The following is a 26,810-nucleotide window of genomic DNA, read 5'->3' as shown; positions in this document are numbered from 1 at the left end:
CACACCTTAAAAAGGCCTTTTACTTTTCTAATTTGCATCTCATTTAAGTGAAAAGGCAGTGCTATGCTCTAGCTTTCGTTCTAGCTAGCTACACAGATGCAAGTTAGACACCTGTAACCTGAGCTTCAGAAAGATATACAACTTAGGCAGAAACCATTTATCATTCCTGCAGCTAGAAGGTCGAATAGATTATGACCAGCATGCCCCATCATCTACAATAATCCTTAACTCACCCAGAACCATAATCAAGCTCTACTGGGCTGATATCCTACCTGCCAGATATTTTGGCTCTCTGATTCCTCGAGTTACACTGACACTCATTCAGTGGAAAATAAAGTACATAGAAACATCTTTCGGTCGAAATAACAGGAAAACAATTCAAAAATACTAATTCACTTAAATTAAAAAGCTTGTTTTAAGTAAAACAAAAAAAAGAATTGTGAACCCCTAGGAAATTATGGTTGGAGAGCATAGATTCAATATTAAAACAACAGAAAAAGAGATTAGTAGATAAAAGTGGGGGAAGCAGGGTACATGGAATGTGGTTATGGAAGGAGTCCCCACTTAAAGAAAACTCTGTTTGGGTGTGGGGGGGGGGGCAGGCGGGGGGAGACTGAGGAGCGAGGGGAATAAACTAATTTTAAAAATGGGTGAAGAAAGTGGGGTGACCCTCCCCAAAAAGTAAAACAAACAGGAACAGGTTAGAGAAAAAAAGGAAGCGAGGAGAGGGAAGGAAAAATGTGAGGGAAAAAAACAGCAGAATTGGGGTGTCAAATAAACACATTCTATGGATTGGTTTATACCAATGTGTAACTGGCAATTGTCTTTGAAATTTAGAATAATGAGTTTATGTGAAGTGGTTTAACAAAATTAGGTTTTGTTTATTCTTTTTTAAGGAAATTGCATCTTGATACTTTGGCGAGACAACCACTGGAAGCAGTTCACTTTGCCAGCATTAAGCAGGGTGTCTATTGGCCAAGCACGCAGCACAATATGTTGCTCCCTCTAGTGTTCAAAGCCTTTCACAGCACAGCACCCCCTTCCCTCTCACAGAGGGTTAGATGCCACACCACACCATGCTCTCTAGGTTCGGATCCTTCAATCTCCACTATCCTCTTCAATGGAGTGCCCTCCAAATCAACTCCGATCACTTTCTTCCTCATGAAGCTGATATGTGTCCTCAAACCTCTCCCATTCACCATACACTTGTGACACCCTTTGACCTCTGCCCTTCCCCAGTCCAGTGTAAGCCTAGAGCAGACTCTCCACCTAACCCATGCCCAGATGCCGATGCAATTAAATATGTGAAACCTCTAACAATACAGGTGAAAATGTATATTTTTGCAAACACCCACTTGTATATTTTCTTATGTACTTTTATTGAGTTTTTTTGACAAATAAGCACATGTCCAAAATTTCTTTTAATTCAGTCAAATGTTCAGTAATACATATTACAGTATCTGTGGATCTGAATGTTACAACACAAGAATAGTATTAAACATAGCTGTACATTGTTGCATGTCTGATTCTGGGACCGTGTTATCAAAATAACCCTGGTGGCGTAACAGTTGTGTGCGCCTTCTTTTTGCTCGTCTGAGGCACTTCAGTATTACAGAAAGGTCTGCCGATGCTTGCACTGCCCCTTCTGTAATAGAGATTGCGCTGGCGCACTCGATCTAAGGGAGCGTTCTCTTATTTGCATGGGGGCATGGCTTCATTCAACTATTATAGACGCAGGAGCAGAGGCAAAGGAGCTCTTAGGAGACGCAGGGACTATGCTCCGCATACAGGTCCTGCACAGTCAAGGCACTTCCCTGGACGTGGCATGCGGGCGCAGTCACTCACTGCACCCGCATACATCTCTGTCTCCCTTTCAGAAGCAAAGCCGGCTGGGCTTCCACCTGCACACTGAAAGCCAGAACAGCTGCTTCAAACAGCTGGTCCGACCTTTCACTAATGTGCTGCCCCCTGGGCAGGGGCGATTTCACATTCGGTCACATTCATTGTGGTACGGGTACCTGTCCCTGGATCCTGACAGGGCACAGTGTTAATGCCCATACGCAACTCTGGGACAGAATCTGACATTCCCTCCCAGGGCCTTAAAAAACATTGCTCCAGCTGTATCCTGGATGGGGTCTTGTTTTTGGTATTTCCAAACATGTCTCTTAACAGAATATACATAGAGAAGCAAGAAGCAATGTTTGTGCCCTTCCTCAGGGTGAGGCCTTGAACAGCTGGGTTTTCCAGAATGCAACATTCTAGTCGTTGCCTGGAAGGAATCCTGCAGTGGTTAGGTGATAATTCTAGCAGGCACCCTTCTATACGCTCCTTAGAAGGGGTTCTTAAAATGGTTAGTTGAGGACTGTGCCAGGCAGCCTTATAGTTGTTCCCTGAAAGCTGTCCTCAACTAGTTAATTGAGGGTTTGGAGGCAGTTTTCTAGTCTTTCCACAGAAGGGGTCCGAAACTGGTTAGTTGACTCTACCAGGCAGTCTTCGGGTCAGTCACTGGAAGGGGGGGCTGAACTAGTTAGTTGCTGATTCTGACAGACAAACCCCGAGTCATTTCCTGGTTTCCATGATTTTATCCGGCAGCCTTCTAGCCATTCCCTAGAGAGAATCCTACAATGTTAGGTTTCAGAGTCTAACAGGAAGTCTTCTAGTCATTCAGTGGAAGGTGACGTAAACTGGTTAGTTGGGGATTTTAACAGGCAGCCTCCTAGCGATTCCCTGGAAGAAGTCCAAAACTCTTTTCTTTAGGATTCTTGTAGCCTGTCCTTTAGTCATTCCCTGGAAGGAGACCTAAAGTGCAGTTTCGGCAGCCAAATCAGGAAGGTGGGGTGCGAGGGAGGGGAAGTGGGAGGAAAAATATGTTTTTTAAACTTATCTTTCCCCCACTGCCTCCGACACCAACGGCTGCCTCCTGCCTCGGAGCTCTGGGAAGGCAGAGGCTGCTCAGCCAATCCAGTCGCTGCTTTGCTGGGAGAGCAGTGTCTGGATTGGTCCGAATGGCCTGCCCTGCCGCACAGACACTGCCTGTGAGCCTAACCCGGCTGTGAACACAGCCGCATTCACAGCAGGGTCGGAGAAATAGAAGAGCGCATGTATGTTTGGCCGGCTTAGTACGGCCGGCCAAACATACATGCACACTTCTAAGTGCCACCACCTGCCTGTCATGGCCTGGTCCGCCCCACCCTCCACGCATGTCACATCCAGTCAAAGAAAAATAAAATGATACTGTTTCATTATCATTTTATTTTTCTTTTACTGCCACTGATCTCTGATGAGCTGGGCGATGCTCCTCTGCCATTGCGGATGAGCCGCCCCTGCTAAAGTGGCTAGCTGAAAATTCTAATAGGCACTCTTCTAGTCATTCCCTGGAAAGGGTGCTAAACTGGCTAGTTGAGCATTCTAGCAGACAGGCTTCTTTTCAATCACTGGAAGGCAACCTTAACTGGTTGGTGATTCTAGTAGGCAGGCTTCTGAAGGGGACCTAAATTAAGGAGTTTGGGTTTCTGGCAGGCAAGATTCTAATCATTCCTTGGAAAGGGACATACATTGATTAGTTGGTCATTCCAATAGGCAACAACAACAAAACAAGAGATTGAGGGTCTAAGGCCGACACATGGATTTATTCCCCAAATACAACTTAAACAACAACAACAATAAGACAAATCTCAGTAAACGAGCAACACCGGTGCACCTTTTATGTATAAATAAAGCATCTGCACCTCCGTCGGGTACCACCATAAACGGCTCAGTCGTGGCATGGGGTACCGACGGACAGGTAAGCACCTTGTACGAGCACTGCTACTGAGTGCCTCTTTTCAACTTTACCTGTAGATTTCTGGTTCTTAGACACAGACGAGCTTATTTGCGTTTTTACCGCAGCATGCTTGCCACAGCGGTTGACGGTCAAACAGCGAGTTTCCCGTTTTTCGCTCTTAACCTAATCAGAAGGTGGTCCCTGTTCTCATTCTCTTTTTAATTAGTGCCCTATCAAGGTATGCAACTCTTGCACACTTTGGTATAGGCTAGACATTACAGCTTTTATTTCTATTTCCACATCATACTAGTGTTATGTCGAGCACTGCACAAACGTTCGGTCTCCTGATAAATTTGAACTGGCAGCATAGGCTACATAGACTGTGGCTGGCCTATGTTTGGTCATTACCTAGTTCTGTTCTTGTTTTTGTTCCCTAGAGCGGGACCTAATTTCCTGAGCAGTTGCCAGGGAAGGAGGGGCAATTTTTCCATGCATTATAGGTAGGCTGTGGGGTTTTAGGTTTAAACCTATAATAACTGAAAAAACCCCACTGAAAGATAAATAGCCCTTACCAGTGAAAACATATAAACACTGAAAAAACACCTGCACAACCAGAAACTAAATGCCATTCAAAGAAAGGAAAAAGAGAGTGAAAGAGTCATTTATTTCTTCCTGAAGGTGTCAATACAATGTAACTTTGTTACACAAGCTAGCAGTTAGGAAGACTGGCTAACATTATTCTGCTTGAGTTTTGTTCTTTAGGGATGCCACTAAAATATTGTTTCTTCTTCCTTTTACTTTTTTCAGTTCTGTGGCATTTGGTCTAAAGATGTAGGGTTTAGTTTTAGTCTAGTTTCATTATTTTATAAACAGTAGAGAATCAGAAAACATCAAACTCATATTTGATATTTTGGCTGCATTTGATTCTTTAACCATAGGCAAAATGACTGGTTTCATAAAAATATAGTGGGTCGATATTGATAGTAGGTGAATTGCTAACACCTCAGGCTTTAAACATTCAATGCAAGGTATAGTGACAAGTATATATATATATATATATCACCAAGCATATGGGATAGTGGTGAAAACATGACGCTAGACTTTTGGAAAGCATTGAACTCAGTGTCACTTGTAATGCTCTGCAAAAAAGGTTCTTTCCAAGTTCTACAAAGATTGAGTGATATTGTTTGTATTTGCAGTGATTCAGCTACGTATATAAAAAAGTTGTGTGATGACCTGTCAAAATTGATACCCGAGCTGAAGTGATTCCCTGTAGGAGATCCTTGCCACTTGTTAGATGGTGTGCTAAAAGTATCTTTATCATCTTCAGAGTTAATGAGGGATGCTATTGACTTTTTAGTCCATTCTGGTGCACTGTTTTCTTATGCACAGGAACTAAAATGCAAATATTTATCATTTCGTGCTTTATGTGGCATCAATGAAAGAGTCATCCCAACTGTGTCCCTTAGCTGATGGTTCTCAGCCCAAGTGGCTATGAATACTAAGAGGGCCTTTTCACAGAAGATTACATGGGAAGGAAAGAGCAAGCGCACATGACCCAAAGACTCACTGAAGAAGTATTGTATGGTGTACTACAATAAGATTAATTTGCAAAAATCTATTTGGACCTCATATACACTATAAGTTCACTGTCTATATACCATGTTCTTTCAGTGCAGAAAGCAAGCAATAATAAAAGCAAAACGTTCCATAAACACAGGAAAACACGTTTTCTGTTGTTTTTAGTGGTGCGAAAATTTGTAACCACTGACAACAACTGTTTTTTAAGATATTGAAAACACTGAAAAAACCCCACCAGAATTTACCAAAAATAGAAACTGAAAACAGGAAAGCCTAATTATAGGTAAGCATGAGACCATCAAAACTATTACAAGTATAATACTCAGGTAACATTAATGAGGGGTCTCATTAGACCCACGTTGAAATGTAGTATTTGGAAGTAGTTTTGATTTTCTGTTGGTGTGAGTTTTCTTTTTTCTTTTTCTCTAGGTGTCATCATTGCACCATAATACACGGAGTACCTAGATGTCAGGTCCGTAGGTTATAATTGGTCCAACCAAATTTTTATGATTTTTTATACTCACGCTCCACACACGCAGTAGCATAATTATATAGGTCCTAAGGAAGGCCAAGATTACATTCAATCTAAAATGGCTGAAACATGTAGACCCTGATTCTGGACTTATGTGCTTATTATTTCAAAACTGCATTTGCACTGCTTTTAATTTGGTGACCAATAGTTTATGAATAAAGTTTTTTCTCTATTGACAACCAATTTTAGCGAGCACATCACCATTCACAATTTTTTCACTGCACCCACCACTCTCAGAAATTTCTATTCTTCACATCTGTTGGATTGTAGCAAAACCTAACCATTATAAAAAACATCACTGAGCTCCTCCCGCTCAGAGAGGGGGTTGTAGCCCTTAGTTGCACTAGGTTGCAACTAAGATGAAATCCCAGATGATGAAGCATGTCACCATGGTGAGTGATGGGATTCCGTCCTCTTAATGAGGACTTTCACTGATTACACCACCAGGTTTCTTTTCTCTCTTTTCCCTTTTTCCTGTGCCAGTAGCTTAAGAAGCCTTTCTTTTAGGCTTATAGACCCATGGATATCATTCCAATAGGCAGCCTTCAAGATATTAATTGGAAGGGGTTGTTTTAGCAAATTCACCTTTTCTGCGTGGTTACCCTGTTTTTTTGCCTTTTGCTGGAAGCTATATTTTTGCTGGTTTTAGAACTCTATGCACTTTACCCCTGCTAATGAGTAGTAAAGTGCCTGTGCTCCCCCTGTAAACAAGATTGAATTGGCCTATACCTAATTGGTATGTTTAACTTACCTACAAGTCTCTAGTATCTGGTACAATATGTACTCAGGGCCTGTAAGTTAAATGTCACTAGTGGACTGCAGCACCAATTGTGCCATCTACCACAATGAAAGTGTAAAACATGGCTTGAGACCAACCAGGGTAGCCTTTCTGTAGCATTGTAAAAACTGCAATTCGACTTGTCAAAATAAACCCTTTTGACAGATCAAACCCTACTTTTAAAATATTTATGTCACCCTATGCAGGCTTTATTACCCATAAGGCTGGGTGCATGGACATTAAAATAGGTCATGTTGATATAGTGTTAATAATGTCCATACAGTGAAAACGGTCCCAGAAACTATTTTCTTTGTAGCAAAACTGTCTGTTCCCTAGGAAAACAAGGGGATGCAAAACTAATACTGTATCTCGGCAATGGGAATATCTAGAAAAATAATTTTCCAACTTATTAATAGTTAATAAAATCAAATTCAATGTGTTTTTAGAATTATTTTTAGCACATTACATTTTCCCTGCCTAAAGCCTCTAAAGGCCTATTTGCTTGAGCTTCAACTGTCACCAGGCAACCTCGGTGAGGTGTGAAAACTGCTCCCAGAGCCAGACAAAGGTCTTAAGTGTAGGGAGGTGTTGGTATTGGCTTGACAGGATTGCCAGTAGGCTTAGCCCAGGATCTTGATTAACCTCAAAGAGGGCCCCTGGCGCAGGCAAATATTCGCTGACATCTGGGCAATGACCTTCCTTTGTCCCTCAGCCCCTCAGGCTCCAATTACTATTAGCATGCTTTTTGACATTACAGTTTTAAATCCTTTTCGAGTGTTAAAGCCAGCTTGGCAGGTCTGATTGGTTTACATAGAACATTTGGGAAGCACTTCAAAAGATGGAAACAGGATGCCAAAACAATATGTGTCTCTACTGTCTGGTTCCTGGAAAATCTTGTTTTTGTCTACCAGACTTCTGTCTCATGGTTTATTGGGGATACAGAGTATGCTTCAAATTGGATTTTGTTATTAGATGTGGGAGGACAATAGGATTTGACCCGGAACAGGATTAACCTGCTCTAGTGTGCACTGTTCCTAATGAACCGAATGTTCACCAGTTTCAAACAATAGTCAATGTCAAATCACACTTATTATAATTACACCACAGCATCACTTTGTTTTGTTCTGTTATTTACTTCTTGATTCAAAACATAATCATATAACTCTTATACATACAAATTCATAATCATTCGACATTCAAATGCTGTTTTCATTATTTACAGTGATTGTCCATATTATTTTTGCTCATATAGATTCACTCAACGAATTATTCTATTAGCTACTGAACCATGATTAGTTTCAGGCCCAATGCATTTCGGAACAGAGGTTCCTTCCTCAGGGGCTGTGTTCTGTAAATTAAAAAATTCAAAGTACTCTACACATATAAACGTAAGTATATACATTGCATAAATTCTTTGAAATTACGGGGTCTAGCATTGCAACTATCAAAAATGCATCTCTGATATATATACAAGGATATACTTTTCTCTCTAGACATTGTCTATCTGATCACCTGTTAGCTTACAGATTATATCGAGAAGAGCACAAGTAGGGGTGTAACATCATGAACAACCAGCTTACTAAATGATATCGCATAAAGTCCAAACACATCGTACAGGCAGTACCAATCTAATAGTTATTAAACAAACACGGGGTGTCGCTAAACTGATATTTGTGTTATGAACATTCAGGCTGATGGACTTTTAGTGTACGGCTTATGGTTATCTGCCCAGTTTATTTTGTCCCCATAAACTATTAAATAGAGGTGCTTCTTATACTAATCAGCTAAAAACACTCCCTGTTCCACATATACGTTTTGCTGTCCAAATATCTATTGCCTGGTGGTAAAGCTTACCTCAATGTTATAAAACGAAAATTCTTCCTTATAATTGTGGCCTCGAAGAATGTTCAACACTGGATGTATACATTCCCTGCAACTAAATTTATTGTGTCCGTTAGTCTACTATGCCTTTATAGTGTGACAGAAGAATTACGTTTCACTAGAGTTTAAACTTACTATAGGGTAAACGGCTCAGTTCGTAGTTAATGCCCCACAGCAGAGCAATTGGAAAGGCGTGTCTTCCGATATTGTTCCTCTTTACGTGCTAAGCAAATAAACAGGATACTTTTATACCCAAATCAACAATGCGTGGTGTTAACTAAACTATCTACCACCCTTTTATTACAAGTCGCACTTACTTGTAAACTGCCTCACAGTATAGAACAATCGTCTCGGCTCATTATTAGTTCTCAGGAGCGGTGCAGATGGAAAGGCGTGTCGTCAAGTTCTGCTCTTGTTTACTTCTAAGTGAATGAACGGGAACGGGATACTATTGTTACTTGATCCTGCATTACGTGATATTTAATGAACTATCTGCCACCCTCAATATTAGCCGCACTTACTTTTAAACTGCCGCTATTTTTCTCTATGTACTCCGGACCATCCGACCTTGACGAGAAGTCTCTCCTACTGATTAGTGTTTGCGCCAAACATATTTGCCACGGACGTTGTGGATAGATTTCATGTGACTACGGGAAAGCTGGGATATGTAGTGAATCTCTGTTTCACTAGTGAGAGCCCTTTTTTTGAATTTGTTCAATAGCGTGAGGGCAACTTTATGTATAAACATAGTTAAGGAGTTACCTCATCTATTCTCAACACTAAAACATTCTATTGCGATATAATATTAGTTCTATCTCTGCCCTGTTTAGAATTTCGACATAAAAATATTATCACATAGTGTCATGCTGGAGGCTCTTCAGGCTTAAATGCATACCATATTCCAACGTACACTGAACTTTACATGTGCTCAATAGTGACGAATATACACTAACATGTAAAATAATGCCATTGAAAATCATGTAAATGTATTCTCAAGCCAGAACCGTTAATGCACAGACATATATGATTTGCAAATTTCTGTTGCTGGTGACTCTGTAGCCCATAAACACTCAGATAAAGTTTACAAGGCGCCGAACACAACTTCTTCCATAGTGTCCTTAGTGGAACAGTCAATTCATCAGATGTTATCGAAACCATATAATGTTCACATTGAAACAATGTTCTATATGTTAAACTAATAACATGGTGTCGCATGGTAATACATCATAATATTGCAAACAGTCAATGTAACCGTTGTTACTGTACATTCTGAACTACTTCCATAATTGCACATACTTGTACATGGTAACGTTGCAGACAATATGCCATACAGTCAATGTTACTAGAGTTACTGATCACTCTGTGTATATCCCTAAATTTCCCTCTATTTACAAAAAACAGCTCATATCCATCCTATCATTAAGACCTTTTGGCTGCATGGTCTGTAAAAACTCTATCCAAAACACCTCTCGCTGCAAAAGTTTTTGGGTATTATCAATTCCATCTAATTTAGTAACCACTTCCACTATTTGTGCCCGTAGTTGAGCTATTGTGTGTTTCTCTTCAGCCCAATGGGTGGCTACCCCTGATGTTGAGTTTTGAAGTCTTATAGTACTTTTGTGTTCTGTTAGTCTCAATTTGAATTTTCTCTCCGTTTTACCTATATAGGCTTTTCCGCATGGACATTTTAAACAGTACACTATGTTGGTGGTGTTACAGTCTGAAGTGTGCCTCAATTTAATGTTAGCCCCTGTAATAGGATGTGTAAGAGTTTTGCCAGTAATAATGTTATTGCAGTGTATGCAGTTATAACATTTTTGAGTTCCTTTGTACTCTACATTTCTAACCTTCCTGGATCCTGTATATATGAGTTCTTGGAGATTTCTAGACCTTGTATATGCAAACGTAGGTGGTTCTCTGAAGATGCCATTGAACTCAGGTTCGTTGACCAACAACTCCCATCTTTTCTTGATAATTTTCTTGATCTGAATAGATTTGTTGGAAAATTTGGAGACAAAAGTAGGGGTGTTGGAGCATCTTGTTGCTTTCTTCACAAAAAGTTCATCCCTCTCCTTCATTTGAATTCTAGCCATATTTTTCTGTAGTAATGTTTCTGGATAACCCCTATTGACAAATCTCTCCTTGAATTCTCTGAGTTTTTGTTCTGCCACTTCGGGGTCCGAACATATTCTTTTTATCCTGGTGAACTGTGAATACAGAAGGTTTTCCACAAGACTCCTAGGATGAAAGCTGGAATGCATCAACGTACTGTTGCGGTCGGTTGGTTTAGTGAAGATTTCAGTGCTCAATTTATTTTTCTGTTTCTTAATGAGAACATCCAAATAGTTGATTTTGTCTTGGCTGATAGAGAAGGTGAACTTAATTCTAGGTTCTCTATTGTTGAGTTCCTCAATGAATTGTATTAGCATTTCTTTAGGACGAGTCCAAATCAGAAAAATATCATCGATGTATCGACAATATTGTGCTATGCCTTTTGTCCATTCCTTGTGTGTTAGAATGTGATCATTCTCAAACTTCGCCATGTAGATATTGGCATAGGCAGGTGCTCCGGAAAAACCCATAGAAATACCTGTGAGTTGACCAAAAAAATCTTCCTTCCACTGAAAATAACTGTTGTGCAAACAGAAAAACAAAAGCTGCAATAAGAAAATATTGTGTTCTTGTGTTGATTCCATCTTAACCTCATAGCTGCTATTACACATTCCTCCCCAGTGCTGCGCTGTCCATTAGAACTAGTGCTGAATGGACGTTCAATGGTCGTGCACAGCACTGGGGAGGTAGCGCTGCTGACGACCATTGGCCGTCAGCAGCACTTAAGGGGTTAAGTAGTGCCCATTCCACGGCCTCCATTCCTTGTGCATGCGCTATAGAAGTGTACAGCTCTGATTTGGACTCGTCCTAAAGAAATGCTAATACAACTCATTGAGAACTCAACAATAGAGAACCTAGAATTAAGTTCACCTTCTCTATCAGCCAAGACAAAATCAACTATTTGGACGTTCTCATTAAGGAACAGAAAAATTAATTGAGCACTGAAATCTTCACTAAACCAACCGACCGCAACAGTACGTTGATGCATTCCAGCTTTCATCCTAGGAGTCTTGTGGAAAACCTTCCGTATTCACAGTTCACCAGGATAAAAAGAATATATGTTCGGACCCCGAAGTCGCAGAACAAAAACTCAGAGAATTCAAGGAGAGATTTGTCAATAGGGGTTATCCAGAAACATTACTACAGAAAAATATGGCTAGAATTCAAATGAAGGAGAGGGATGAACTTTTTGTGAAGAAAGCAACAAGATGCTCCAACACCCCTACTTTTGTCTCTAAATTTTCCAACAAATCTATTCAGATCAAGAAAATTATCAAGAAAAGATGGGAGTTGTTGGTCAACGAACCTGAGTTCAATGGCATCTTCAGAGAACCACCTACGTTTGCATATACAAGGGCTAGAAATCTCCAAGAATTCATATATACAGGATCCAGGAAGGTTAAAAATGTAGAGTACAAAGGAACTCAAAAATGTTATAACTGCATACACTGCAATAACATTATTACTGGCAAAACTCTTACACATCCTATTACAGGGGCTAACATTAAATTGAGGCACACTTCAGACTGTAACACCACCAACATAGTGTACTGTTTAAAATGTTCATGGGGAAAAGCCTATATAGGTAAAACGGAGAGAAAATTCAAATTGAGACTAACAGAACACAAAAGTACTATAAGACTTTAAAACTCAACATCAGGGGTAGCCACCCATTGGGCTGAAGAGAAACACACAATAGCTCAACTACGGGCACAAATAGTGGAAGTGGTTACTAAATTAGATGGAATTGATAATACCCAAAAACTTTTGCAGCGAGAGGTGTTTTGGATAGAGTTTTTACAGACCATGCAGCCAAAAGGTCTTAATGATAGGATGGATATGAGCTGTTTTTTGTAAATAGAGGGAAATTTAGGGATATACACAGAGTGATCCGTAACTCTAGTAACATTGACTGTATGGCATATTGTCTGCAACGTTACCATGTACAAGTATGTGCAATTATGGAAGTAGTTCAGAATGTACAGTAACAACGGTTACATTGACTGTTTGCAATATTATGATGTATTACCATGCGACACCATGTTATTAGTTTAACATATAGAACATTGTTTCAATGTGAACATTATATGGTTTCGATAACATCTGATGAATTGACTGTTCCACTAAGGACACTAAGGAAGAAGTTGTGTTCTGCACCTTATAAACTTTATCTGAGTGTTTATGGGCTACATAGTCACCAGCAACAGAAATTTGCATATGCAGATATGTCTGTGCATTAACGGTTCTGGCTTGAGAATACATTTACATGATTTCCAATGGCATTATTTTACATGTTAGTGTATATTCGTCACTATTGAGCACATGTAAAGTTTAGTGTACGTTGGAATATAGTATGCATTTAAGCCTGAAGAGCTTCCAGCATGACACTATGTGATAATATTTTTATGTCGAAATTCTAAACAGGGCAGAGATAGAACTAATAGTATATCGCAATAGAATGTTTTAGTGTTGAGAATAAATTAGGTAACTCCTTAACTAGGTTTATACATAAAGTTGCCCTCACGCTATTGAAAAAATTCAAAAAAAGGGCTCTCACTAGTGAAACAGAGATTCACTACATATCCCAGCTTTTCCGTAGTCACATGACATCTATCCACAACGTCCGTGGCAAATATGTTTGGCGCGAACACTAATCAGTAGGAGAGACTTCTCGTCAAGGTCGGATGGTCCGGAGTAGATAGAGAAAAATAGCGGCAGTTTAAAAGTAAGTGCGGCTAATATTGAGGGTGGCAGATAGTTCATTAAATACCACGTAATGCAGGATCAAGTAACAATAGTATCCCGTTCCCGTTCATTCACTTAGAAGTAAACAAGAGCAGAACTTGACGACACGCCTTTCCATCTGCACCGCTGCTGAGAACAAATAACGAGCCGAGACGATTGTTCTATACTGTGAGGCAGTTTACAAGTAAGTGCGACTTGTAATAATAGGGTGGTAGATAGTTTAGTTAACACCACGCATTGTTGATTTGGGTATAAAAGTATCCCGTTTATTTGCTTAGCACGTAAAGAGGAACAATATCGGAAGACACGCCTTTCCAATTGCGCTGCTGTGGGGCAATAACTACGAACTGAGCCGTTTACCCTATAGTAAGTTTAAACTCTAGTGAAACGTAATTCTTCTGTCACACTATAAAGGCATAGTAGACTAACGGACACAATAAATTTAGTTGCAGGGAATGTATACATCCAGTGTTGAACATTCTTCGAGGCCACAATTATAAGGAAGAATTTTCGTTTTATAACATTGAGGTAAGCTTTACCACCAGGCAATAGATATTTGGACAGCAAAACGAATATATGGAACAGGGAGTGTTTTTAGCTGATTAGTATAAGAAGCACCTCTATTTAATAGTTTATGGGGACAAAATAAACTGGGCAGATAACCATAAGCCGTACACTAAAAGTCCATCAGCCTGAATGTTCATAACACAAATATCAATTTAGAGACACCCCGTGTTTGTTTAATAACTATTAGATTGGTACTGCCTCTACGATGTGTTTGGACTTTATGCGATATCATTTAGTAAGCTGGTTGTTCATGATGTTACACCCCTACTTGTGCTCTTCTCGATATAATCTGTAAGCTAACAGGTGATCAGATAGACAATGTCTAGAGAGAGAATTATATCCTTGTATATATATCAGAGATGCATTTTTGATAGTTGCAATGCTAGACCCCATCATTTCAAAGAATGTATGCAATGTATATACTTACGTTTATATGTGTAGAGTAATTTGAATTTTTTAATTTACAGAACACACCCCCTGAGGAAGGAACCTCTGTTCCGAAATGCATTGGGCCTGAAACTAATCATGGTTCAGTAGCTAATAGAATAATTCGTTGAGTGAATCTATATGAGCAAAAATAATATGGACAATCACTGTAAATAATGAAAACAGCATTTGAATGTCGAATGATTATGAATTTGTATGTATAAGAGTTATATGATTATGTTTTGAATCAAGAAGTAAATAACAGAACAAAACAAACTGATGCTGTGGTGTAATTATAATAAGTGTGATTTGACATTGACTATTGTTTGAAACTGGTGAACATTCGGTTCATTAGGAACAGTGCACACTAGAGCAGGTTAATCCTGTTCCGGGTCAAATTTGGTTTATACATGTCGAGCCAACACATGTTCATAGTGTAGCACACTTGTCTAAATAGGTTGAATAGATAGCAAGAAGTAGGTTTAATTTAAGAGTGCGCCTCTTACCCCCCTGTGGGGACACTTGTTACATTAGGACAATAGGATTACCATATTACACTCTGCACACACCCCCAGTCCTCAGAACCCAAATTTAGTGGGGCTGAAGACTTTCGGCATCTTGACAATGCCAAAGTTGGTAGGGTTGGCCTCTGAAACTTTCACCCTATTGGTTAGGGCATGCCCAGGAACCATTTCCACCCAATAGCTTGTGCCAGGCACAATTATGGCACCAAATTCTTTGTTGCACTGGAAGCCAGTGAAACTGCCAAAGGGCTGGCCTAGCTGAGGTGCGCCTCTGGACATTCATCAGAAGTCGGGCAGCACAATTCTGGACCACTTGTAGGACATTGATAGTCCCTTGAGGAGCACCCAAGTAGACCGCATTGGCGTAATCAAGCCTTGACAAAATGAGGGCCTGCAACAGCAGCCGCCTAGCGTCAAAGGGAAGGAGTGGCAGAATCTTCCTCATCAGCCTGATCAGGCCATAGCAAGTAGCGGCCACTTTGCGTGATTGTACGGAGAGACTAAGATTGGAGTCCAGCCATACACCCAAACTCTTGATTTGTTTCTTGGGCAAAGGGGGTGGGCCGAGACAACTAGGCCACCACGGATCCAGGTTAGGGGGGCTGCATGTCCAAGTAACATGATTTCCGTTTTGAATCCATTCAATTTGAGGAAGGAAAGATCCATCCACTCTGCTACTTTGGTCAGACATGAGGTAAGATTCTTGTCACTCGTGTCACTTTTGCAGAGCGACACCACCAGCTGGGTATCATCAGTATACATGACTAGCTAGACCCCCCACGGAAGCCCATGTCTGCCAGGGGCCGCATGTAGATGTTGAACATTGTGGGGATAAAAGAGGGTCCCTGGGGGACACCATACTGTAGGGGGTCTGTTGTGAGAGAGCTTCCTCTTCGAAGACCATGAAGGATCTACCAGTGAGAAAAGACTGCAGCCACTTAAGGGCAGTCCCCGCCACTCCCACATCCCTCAGTCTTTGGATCAAGATGCGGTGATTTACCGTATCGAAGGCTGCGCTGAGATCTAATAAAATAATAGCAGCGCAGCCTCCGGTATCCACAATTTTCCTCGCCTCTTCCATCACAGCAATGAGGGCCGTCTCCGTGACCTGCCTACTACGAAATCCCGTCTGAGTGGGGTGTAGAGCATTATTATTCTTAACATAGGCAGCCAGTATAGAGTTTACATGTTTTTCAGACAGTTTGCTGATGCCTGGCAATCAAGAGATTGGGCGATAGCTAGCCCTATCCTCCGGATCTAAATTTGGCTTTTTTTAAAGTGCCTTAATTCTTGCTTGCTTCCAAAGTGGAGGAACCACTCCGTCCGCAAACGAAGAGTTAATTACATCCCGAATAACTGGGGAAACAATCTCTGTGACAGATTTAAGAATCGAAGGGGGCGCGACATCGGCCGGGGATCCGGACTTAAGATTTCCTAGGAGGCACAATGCATCGGATAAGGAGAGGGGGGTAAAAATCTCCAGCCTGGCATATGGGAGAGGAGGAGAGGGTTGTACATCAACCTCCAGCTGTGGAAATAGCGAATAGATATTAGCGACCTTAGAGGCAAAAAAATTCGCAATCTCGTCACAGCGCTTTTGCGCATTCGTTGGGTCAGGGAAAGAACTAGGAGGGGTAATAAGGGATTTAAAGATTTTAACAATTTCCCTCGGAGAATTAGAGGCCAACCCAATCTTTTCCTGGTAGTAACTGGATTGAGCCGCTTTTATTTTGTTCTTGTACAACCTAAGTGCAACTCTATAGTCCGCCTTACTAGAATCGGAGAAATCCTTCATCCATTTCCGTTCGGACTGCTTGCAAGATTGCTTGAGCACTCTGAGCTCAAGAGTATACCAGGCTTTCTTGTTGTATTCAGCACGATGAGAAAATTCTTTCTTAGGAAGGATAGGATTCCAATCAACTATTGAAATCATTGTTGGCTTTGATGGGAGTAGGGCAAGGTACGGGATGCAGTTATTAAGATTGATTTATTAGACAGCTGCCTGCCTTTGGAGTTGGATGGAGTTTCTGATTCTTGGATCTCAATAAAACCTAATCTACATCATCCTTGCTGCCTTGTGAAATCTTTGCAACCTTGATCCTACAGTCTGCCATTCATAATGACCCAGTCCAGCCTACATTAAGGCTATACTAGACAGTTGCCTAGGACACCATCGGAAAGAGAGCACCGGATACCTTTAGAAGCATGGAATATGCCCATATTACCAAAGGAAGAAGGTGGCAACATTGATCAAAATGTTGCCTTGCTTACTAAGGGCAATGCCCTTTCACCTGCAGTGGTGATGTCAGCCTAGGTTTCATAGCACAAACGACTGTATCCCTTATGCTGTCTGTAGAGAGATCAGCACAATGCCCAGGATGCACTGATGTCCTGGGTAGCTGTACCACCTCACCACTGTTGCAGGGGAATATGCACACATGTATACAAACTGCTCTTATCTCAAAATCTTCTTGAAACCCCTTCTATTTTATGTTCACAGTGCTTTGTTTCTTTGTGTAAAACAAATTCCTCAGTGTTCGCCTCCCTTGAATAATTACACTACTCCCTCTTTACAGCTCACTGCTAATGCTTCCAGTCACACTTCAATGTGTACTGAACATCCTCAATGAGTCCATTCTCGGACCTCGATTCACAAACTACATTTTATAGTATGTTTACAAGGCTACAAAACGCATTTCACAATCCTGTGTGCAGAGACGTCCTTCTCCAGAATTAAATATGATAATACTATTGAGGGTGTCTTTTTTTCATTTCAGCTAAAAAATAATGTCTATATTAAATTAACATACTTAATTTAATAACACATTAATTTTGATGAGTAGATGTGCTGTAACGTGTTATTAGTTCTAGGTTAATAATAATCTTAAATGAGCTTACGTTTTTATTACAAGTCCAATGTTGACCCTAGCAATCTAGCAAATATCATCCTATTTTGTTGCTCCCGCTCCTGGGCAAATGACTGGAAGGTTTGATAAACACCCAACTTGCAGCCTATCTTGAAGAAAATCAGACACTGGACCAATCTCTCTCTGGGTTCAAGCCCTCCTTTAGAACCAAGACTGCCTTGGTTGCAGTGACTGATTCCATCAGACTCTCTCTGAAAAAAGGTATTCCATCAATACTGGTGTTACTAGAGCTATCCGTTGCCTTTGATACTGTGTCACACACAAGGCCGATTTAAAGGTTGCATGAGATTAGCATCTTTGGTACAAACCTCCAGAGGTTCCAGGAATTCTTAAGAAATGGATCTCAGACTATATGGCTGGACAACTTCAAGTCTCTCATTATGTCGATTGAGAAGGTTCACGCTATTTAACATCTATGTGGTCCCCCTAGCTCAAATCGTCACATTCTTTGGATTGGAATTTATATCATACGCTGATGATAGGATACTCAGCTTGTTATCTCCTTCAGGGAAGACCCGGAGAGCATCTGACACTAGTTCTCAAACGGCATGATACCTATTGCAGACTGGATGGCAACCAACTGTCTGCAAATAAATCCCAAGAAAATTGAGATCATGCTTCTTGGAAAGGCACAGCAACTTTGGACCTAAAAATGATAGCCTACAGAATTCGGCCCGCTCCTATATCCAAACAGGTAGTAAAGAATATTGGCCTTAAAATAAATCAGTATATCTATTAAAGACCAGTTCATTGACACTAGTGGCAGTTGCTTCAACTGGATGAGTCTGTTGAAAAAAGCTTTTACCTCTCTTCCCCTCTCCGTTAGGAAAACCATTGTTCAGGCGTTGATTAGTAGCAAATTGGACTACAGCAATGCTCTACTTGCATCGGCCAATGAGATCTTAATGTCCAAATTGCAGGTGGTTCAAAACACTGCCATGCAAATAGTGTGTAACCTTCCTTCCTGCTCTTCGGCTGCCCCTCTACTGAAAGCCTCCCATTGGCTACCTATTGAGAAAATGAATTTTTAAAATCTGCTGCTTCACTCGTAAGTCAATAACAGGACACAACCCTAGCTGCCTACATCAGAAATTGAACTATTACTGCACTCTATTGACAAAGCCCTGCTTATCGTTGACTAGATGCGGGGCAGGTCTTTTTCTTACCTCGTCCCGTGTTATTGGAATTTCTTGCCTACCATATTCGCATCTGTCATGATTACATCAAATTCAGGAAACTGCTTAAAACAGTCTGATTTTGAAACTCTGCTCTAGGTTTTGCCTGTGTCTATTGTCAGCGCCAACATACCTCTTCGGAGGTGATTCGCAGTATATAGTAAGCTGTATTAACATAACATAATACTTTAAAATAACAAATATTTTTATAAAGAATTGCTGAACTTTATTATTTTTCTCTACTTTTTACCATACGGAGATCCTCGCCCTGGTGGCATAGAGCTCTGCCTAGGTGTGACAAGTTACTATTAATATCGTTACACGAATACATTAGGTCTTAGATGTCTCTACCTTGTGATCCAAGAGGGTGGAGACGTGCAAGTCTGCACTGAAGTGTAAATCTACACTCAGACATGGTGAATAGCAAAAAAAGTATAGACTTGCACCTAAGGGTAAATGTAAACATTAGTAAATCTCTTCATGTGTATTTAAATGGGAATCTGAGTACATTTTAACATTTGTACATTTCTGCATCCATTTGCCTTTGTGAATTGGGCTCTGAGTTTTGAAAAATGTTCTCCACAATCTTTAGAGCCCAATAATGTTTTTATTTTCATCTTCAATAATTGTTTTTTTGCAGTTTTATTTATATAGCATTAACTTAACCCAAGGCCTTTAAGTGCTTTACATAAGCACCAAAAGGCCCTATTGAAGGTCAGATTCAAATTTATTTCTTTCGTTTTTTTAGACAAGGGGGATTAAATGATTTGTCCAGAATGCCAGGACTCTGGTTCCCCATCACCAAAGCAGCCGGCAGCTCTGGCCATTAGGCCACATGTCCACCCCTTGCATCCCTCTCTGTCCCTCTCCAAGGTTTACATCCTCTCTGTAATGTTCACAGCCCCTTCTCAATGTTTACAGCCACCCTAAGTGAGAAGAACCTCCCTCACAACTGGTAGCACCTTTTCTATTTAAATTTCAGCCGTCACTGCTTACTACCCCACCTAACATAGCTAACTCCATAATCTTTACAGTTTATAAGATTCAACAGTACTTCTCCGTATCCCAAATGCGTACAGGTCTTCTATAGTCGATGCAGTTTCTCTCCAATCCTTCTCAGTGATTACAATCCCGTCTATATTAACTATCCTTACCCAATATTTACAGCCCATCAATGTTTACAGCTTTTCACTTCATACAGTACTACTCCATACAGATCACGGTCCTTTCCTAAATGTTTACAGTTTGCCTGTGATATGTTCAGTCCCCCTTATTCCCCCCGTTCCTAAATGTGTCCTGACATTGTTCACGGGTAACAATTTTTTGTCTACTGACTTGAGCAAATATGCACTGTCCCATCAATCTTTCCAGCTTCTGAGTGTTTTTCGACACCTTTAGCATCCCTCCTTATTGGCCTACACACTATCCCAAATGTTTAAAGCCCCCTTTGTAATAAGTTTAACATCTCCCTGATGTTTAGAGTCCCTCCTCTGTGGTAACAAACCCTTCTTCGATATTTAGTGCCTTACCCAAGATATATGGCCCGTCAATGTTTGCAGTGTCTCCATTTCTACAGTACACTCCCCTTTAGTCGCGAAGCCTCCCCAATGTATACTCAGCACTTCCCGGTGCTTACTGTCCACAGCAATATTTACCGCCCACCAATCTAAGACAGCACAACTCCTTCAGGTCACATATTTTATCCCAAATGTTTACAGTCGCTCCTCAGTGTTTTACAATCCCATAGTCCGTGCTTACTTTACATACTCACAGATCTTTACAGCTACTCACAATCGAGTGCATGACTTCCTATTGGTCAAAGCCCCATCCCAAAAGTTTACAGTCCCTATGTAATACGCACAGTACCTCCACAATGGTAACTCTTCCTCCTCAGTGTTTCCATTTTATATCTACTGTTTACAGTATTTACTGCCCCGCCATTCTTTAGAGCTTCTCAGTTTCTACAGCTCCATTACCTGCTAGTCAAAGCTTCTGCCCAATACTTACAGCTCTTGCCCAGTCTCCCCACTATGCATCAACTAACCACTGTTTACAGCCCCTTCGTACGTAAATGTCCCGTAAACGTCCCTTATGCCAAGACCACTTCCATAATGAGCATGTATACCAAAACACGAATTCTACCCCTTTTCAAACACACTGTTCCCAGCACCTCATATCTCCATGGTCATCACCCGGCGAGTTACCTCCAGCCTACCACCACAGTAACTTCAGATAACGAACCAGCAGTTTGCATCTCAGTCTGACACCCAGGCTAACATCAGCTGTCTGCAGCCAACAAACAACCTTTATCCGAGACTCGCATTAAGTCACTAATGTTCAGATTCAAGCTATATTCACATTATGATGCCCTTAGACTGCATCTTCTTCACAATTTACACCCATGCATTTATTTTATTTTATTTATTTATTTATTTTAACAACTTGTAGAACGCACAAATACCCATAAGTGTCTCGGCGCTATGAGCTGGAAGGGTACGCAAAGAACTGGTGGGAAGCCTATTGGTTAAAAAGGTTTTCATTTGTTTTCTAAATAATATCAGTGTGGGACTAGCCTTAATCTGCTTAATCTGCATCCCTCTTGACTAGAAGATCCTCACACCAGAGTTCTACCCTACAGTTCACACTTGCTCGCAAAGGTCCTCAGACTGCTGCTTTTCAGAGTCTACACCCAAGCACATCTCCAGACTAGAAGATCCTCACACCATAATTCTACCCTATAGTTCACACTTTCTCTCAAAGGCCCTCAGACGGTCTTTCCATACTAGACCCTCACAACCGCATGGTTGAGGAACCCTCGGATAGGAGGCCTCCAAGACTCATGTCAATCTCAGGTCTCAATGATCCGAAGACTACACCTCCCCATAGTCCTTTGATAACCTCAGGTCAAAGAGCACTGACCCTGCCAACCCTGAAATATGTGAGTTTGAGCAAAGCTTGCTTACCTGCTTCCAGCTCTATGTCCTCCGTCTGCAGCAGCTCATAGGGAGGCGAGGAGCAGATGAGCTGCCAGAGTTTGGCAAAGCATGGGCATTCTAGACCCACACCAGCACACCAAGGCCAGTAGGCCCTCTGCCAGGGTTTACACTCGAAAATGCGAGCCAGCATGCGCCGTCCTTGCACGCCTGATCCCAGACCAGACAGGCAGTCCACTCAAGGGAGACCAAGTTAGCCGTCCTAAAGGTTCCTCCCAAAATCAAGGCATTTTCTGTCAAGAAAGAGCATCTTCAAGTTCCAAAGGTCCCTTCACAACAATGTAAGGATCCACAGGAAGGTCAAGAGAAGTCAGCCGAAGGGGCCTCTTCCTCCGGAGAGCTCTGAACTGGCAGGTTCTAATGGAGAATGTGACAACAGACACTCTTTCTGTGCACAGAGATGGAAGGATCATGTGGTATGAGATGTTAAGGGAAAAGCGCAGGTTTTCAATGTTCAGGTCACATGAGATGTCAAGGGATAAGCACAAGTTCTGAAGGGGTCTGTGATGTTTCAGTTCAAGGCTTGAAGACACTTGCTCAGCAAGTGAGTGGAATGAACAAGATCTGTGAGTTTAGAAAAAGTGCATAACTTACATCAAATGAGTGATGAAACTTATTTGAGATGCTCAATAATCGTTTTACTTCCTAACTGTACTACCACTGACACCGATAGAGTACTCACCTACGCCAATTTCTACACAGAAAAGGCCAGCAGGCTTTTCAAACTACATCTGAGGGTTCGTTTGTGTCTCGATATCAAGTCCTTCACACCCATAAAATGCACTTGGGAGAACTTCATGGATAGGCTCTGCAACTCGCACAGATTTTAATGACGAGCAGTGACTTCAGCACGGAGTCACCCTCACCTTTGGCATGTGGCATCTAAATGAACAGGCCACCAACCCAATCCTGTGGCCACTAGTTGCTGACATTTACTGTCCCACTGACATCAAACTGAGAGTTTCAATAGCCCGAAGATAGTCATTTGCACAACCAACAAAGACAATGTCCTGTGGGTGCTCTCTGGAGCTGCCTGTGGTATTTAATGTCATGTCTTTAATCCAAAGTGGAGCTTCTTTTTCACATCTGACTTCCAGGGCAGCGGCATGAGTGAGTCAACCATCATCACCCTACCCGTGAACTCTTCCTATTATTCAGTGATTGCCACCCGCTTCTCCTAGTCCATGAGATTCAGGTTAGTCCATTGGTGCGCCTCTTGCTATCTTCCCATCAACCTCCCGCGCCTAGCCGAGGGAATGCTTTCTCTCAACCTAACACACCTTCTTCTCTGGGGAGTAGGCACTATAAATCATACGCTGAGCATGGATCTGTCCTCTTTCTTCTGTCCCCAAAGGGGCTCGGAGGTGGCTGTGGGCATACTCGAGGAGTGGACTCCGCCCTTAGCATTGCTGCCAGAGGGTTCCCCGCTTTGTCTACTCTGGTAGACAATCACACTCTTACTTTGGGGGGGAATAGTGAGTGGGAAACTATTTTGTCTCTTTGCAGTCTCCCGCTCCCTCTCTTTTCATGAGTAAATGAACAGTATGTTCTCTCTGTGCTGCCAAAGTTGATGCAGAGGATGAGAGAACTGGTTGCTTTTTTATGGCACCCCCAAAGAGCTGGTTCCTGTCATGTATAGGATGCTGTCTGCAGTGATTGTCATTGCTCCATGAGCAGAGTGTAGGGAACGTGCAGATCAAGACCCGAAGGAGCACAAAGTTCACTGGCTTCGAGTCTGCCCCAGGTCTGCTCCCTTTCACACCCGTTCTTGCCTCACACTCTAGCTGGTAAATTCAATCTGGTCTCTTCCCTGCCTCACACGATCTTTGGCATCAAGCAAAGGTTGTTCTCTGGCAGATGGTGCTTTGTTTCAGGTTTCAGAAAGACAAGTGTTTATGCTGTTGGTTAGTCCTGGGTGATGGATTGGCATGATTGATGGTCTGCCCGGAGACTGGAAAGTTCTCCTGTGAAAGACTTGTTCCAGAGTCAAGCGGTGACTAGGTTGACATAATGTAAGGCCTAGGGTGATGGTTGCTTGAATTCAGGTACTTAAAATCTCCAGAAGTTTGTTTCAGGTGACTGCTTTCATGCAGTGATTGATCTCAGTTATGTTTGGCCTCAGGTAAGGATTCTGTTTCAAGTACTTGACTGCGCCAGGGGGTGGTTTGGGTGATTCACTGCTCCAGAGGTAGTTTTGAGAAACTAACTGCTCCAATGGTGTATCAGGAAATACTGCTCCGGCTTCTGTTTCAGGAGCTAAGCAGACCTAAATGTGTTCCTAAGGCAAGTGTTGAATTTATTCAGGTGATTGTTGGTTTAAGCAACTCACCTACTGGTGGGTGAATGTTAAACCTGGCTTAGGGCCAGGTCCTGGAGATGGTTAGCTTGGTGTAATGGTTTATCTGAGCAGAGAATGTGTCGGAATGGTGACAACCAACCCAGGGTGTGATTGATGTTAGTAAATGTTCACAAGCATGTGAAGTCTAGTCTTATGCAAGTGTGAGTCTCAGATGAGAGCTAGCTTGGGTCAGGAGCAGGCTAAGTAACATTTTTAGTTGGGCAGCACATTTCTGGTGATGGTAAGAGTGGGCTTATTCTTTGTGCTCTCTGGAAGCAAGTTTGAAATGTTTTGTGAATATGAATTCTTGGCAATGAAGGGTGCCTGTGGTGGATTGGTTATTCTTGTGTAATCAGGATTCTTATCAAAAGTAGTTTGGGGTAGGTTCTGTGTGAGATAGGGTCTTGGCAATAGGAACAGATTGAGTTTCTAGTTGATCTTATGTTAAAGAAGGACTTGGTGATAGTTGAGGTCAGGGGATGTATAATCTGGGGTATGATTGTGTTGTCTGATGCAAACACTGCCCAGCTGGCCCTGGAGAAAGACGGTCTCAGATGATTGATGGTCTTGAATGGACATAGATCTCAGGTCGGAATCTCGAACTTTGTCAAATGACAGGTAGTCTCATGTGATACTGGACCCTGCTGATGGTGGGTCTTTGTGACTAGACGTCCCGGGGAGAAGAGTAGGTTCAGATGGTCTCAGGGGCGAAACAGGGCTAGGAGATGGGTGGCACCTGGTGATGGTGGGTAGTTGATTATGGTTGGTCTCAAGTAATAGTGTGCCCTTAGATATCTGGCTGCAGGTGATAGATGCGTATAGTTATTTTTTTGCGTTTCTCTAGTAAAAACATGTTCCCATGTGATGAATAGTTCCAGTGGCTTACTGGAAAAAACGATCTGGCAGATGATGAATTTAGATGATACCTTCACCTGCTTTTGGGCAGTCCTGGGTGATTACTGGTCACAAAGGATGGGCTGGTTGCTGATTCAGCAGCTTGGCGCGAAGGATACTTCCCGATGTTACTGCAGCTTGTTGATGGCACCAGGAGATAGCTAGTGTCTGTTGATGAATAATCTCTGGAAATGGCTTGAGCCTGGGCCTCTGAGGTTTTGTGGTCACAGGTAATGTCTAATATTAGTGTAGAAGTGCACTTTATATGTTCTATTTAATTAATTCACTCATTAGATAACAGGCAATCACACACCATAGCCCTTTAGTCACATTAGTTCAAGGTAACAAGGTTATCATTAGACTCGTGACAAAAACGGCTGGATTCCAAATCATGTCTGCCACAACTCCAAGCACAAGAAATGGTCAGTCCATTGGGCTACGGGGTGGAATTAGTTAGGTGTTTTAATCTCAATATCAACCACATGCTATAGGTTCCTATAGGCTTAGAAAGCACACTCCATACTCAACATCGTCTATGCTGCCTGGGCCAGATGAAAACTGGTATAAGAGGCAAGATTGTCAGATTATGGTGAATCCTAGTGCATGCTCAGTGCCTTGCTGCACGATGAGAAGCTCGGTTGTAATTAGAGTTGTGGTTGAAGAGAGAAAGACTGATTCAGGGGTAGCTGAGTCCAAGACCGCACAGATGAGAAGTTGGGTTCCAGATGGTAGGCTTTGCTCAAATCGAGAAATTGACAAACCTAGTTCAGTGAGGACTTGGTTGTAGGAAGGGGCGCAACTCAAGATGCAAAGCTTCTTGCAAGATGAGCTTGGTTTGTGATGGGAGGCTGGGGTCAAGAAGGGAGGCTTTGCTAAAGATGATAAATTTGGTTTAAGATGGAATATTTTTGGTTAAAGGTGACACATTTGGCTTAATATGAGAGGTTTGTTCAAGGCAAGTTGGTTGGTTCGGAACAGCTGAAAGGTTGGATTACAATGTAAGTCTTGGGTAGAGAGGGGAGACATGATTAGCACAATGGGAGGCTTCATGCGGAGTGAAAGAGTTGGTTTCCGATAGAGGAAGTTGCTCGGGAGGAGAGACTTGGTTTGTAAGACAAGTATTGGTTTCAAAAGGGATGCTTAGTTTGAGAGTAGAGGCTTGGTTTGAGAAGGAGGTAGTGAGAGAGGATGGGTTTGGTTAAGAGGGGAGGTTTATTGAAGACAGGATTGATCGAGAACGAGGTCCAACTCAATGCAGTAGGAGTGGTTCACAAGGACGACTTTGCTCAAGCCTTGGCTGGATTAGCAGGAGCCCTACATTTAAGCGAAAGCAGCCAGAGAGTCTCTGTCAGAAGTTGTGTGTATAACTTTATAATCTGCTGTTTTAACTCAATCCACTACTTCCAGCAATGTCGGAAGTGTGGTCAAGAGTATGTTTTTGTGTGCAAGCATGAACAAACAGTTTCAAAAATGCCTACTTTCCGGGGTGTGTTAGATTCTGAGTTAAAGGAAATCCAGCATAATATTCTTCTAAATAAGACCATTTACACAGGACTTTCTATCACCAGTGATTA

At 41.8% G+C, this 26,810-nt stretch overlaps 1 protein-coding gene across 1 annotated transcript in view; it reads right to left on the bottom strand.

The window, feature by feature from the left end:
* The window catches only part of LOC147671313 (ras GTPase-activating protein nGAP-like), a 541,239-nt gene extending 515,006 nt beyond the window's left edge, over positions 1–26,233 (bottom strand). The window contains exon 1 of the mRNA XM_086948081.1: positions 21,975–26,233. Within this exon, the coding sequence (XP_086804207.1) occupies positions 21,975–22,137 (163 nt within the window). The 5' untranslated portion in view covers positions 22,138–26,233. The remainder of the gene's footprint in view (positions 1–21,974) is intronic.
* Between the last annotated feature and the right edge of the window lie 577 nt (positions 26,234–26,810).

This window comes from Lissotriton vulgaris, unplaced genomic scaffold (genome assembly GCF_964263255.1).
Source record: "Lissotriton vulgaris unplaced genomic scaffold, aLisVul1.2 SCAFFOLD_758, whole genome shotgun sequence".
Classification (NCBI taxonomy): domain Eukaryota; kingdom Metazoa; phylum Chordata; class Amphibia; order Caudata; family Salamandridae; genus Lissotriton; species Lissotriton vulgaris.
Note: the sequence above shows the minus strand (reverse complement) of the source record. Positions and strands in the feature narration are given on the sequence as shown.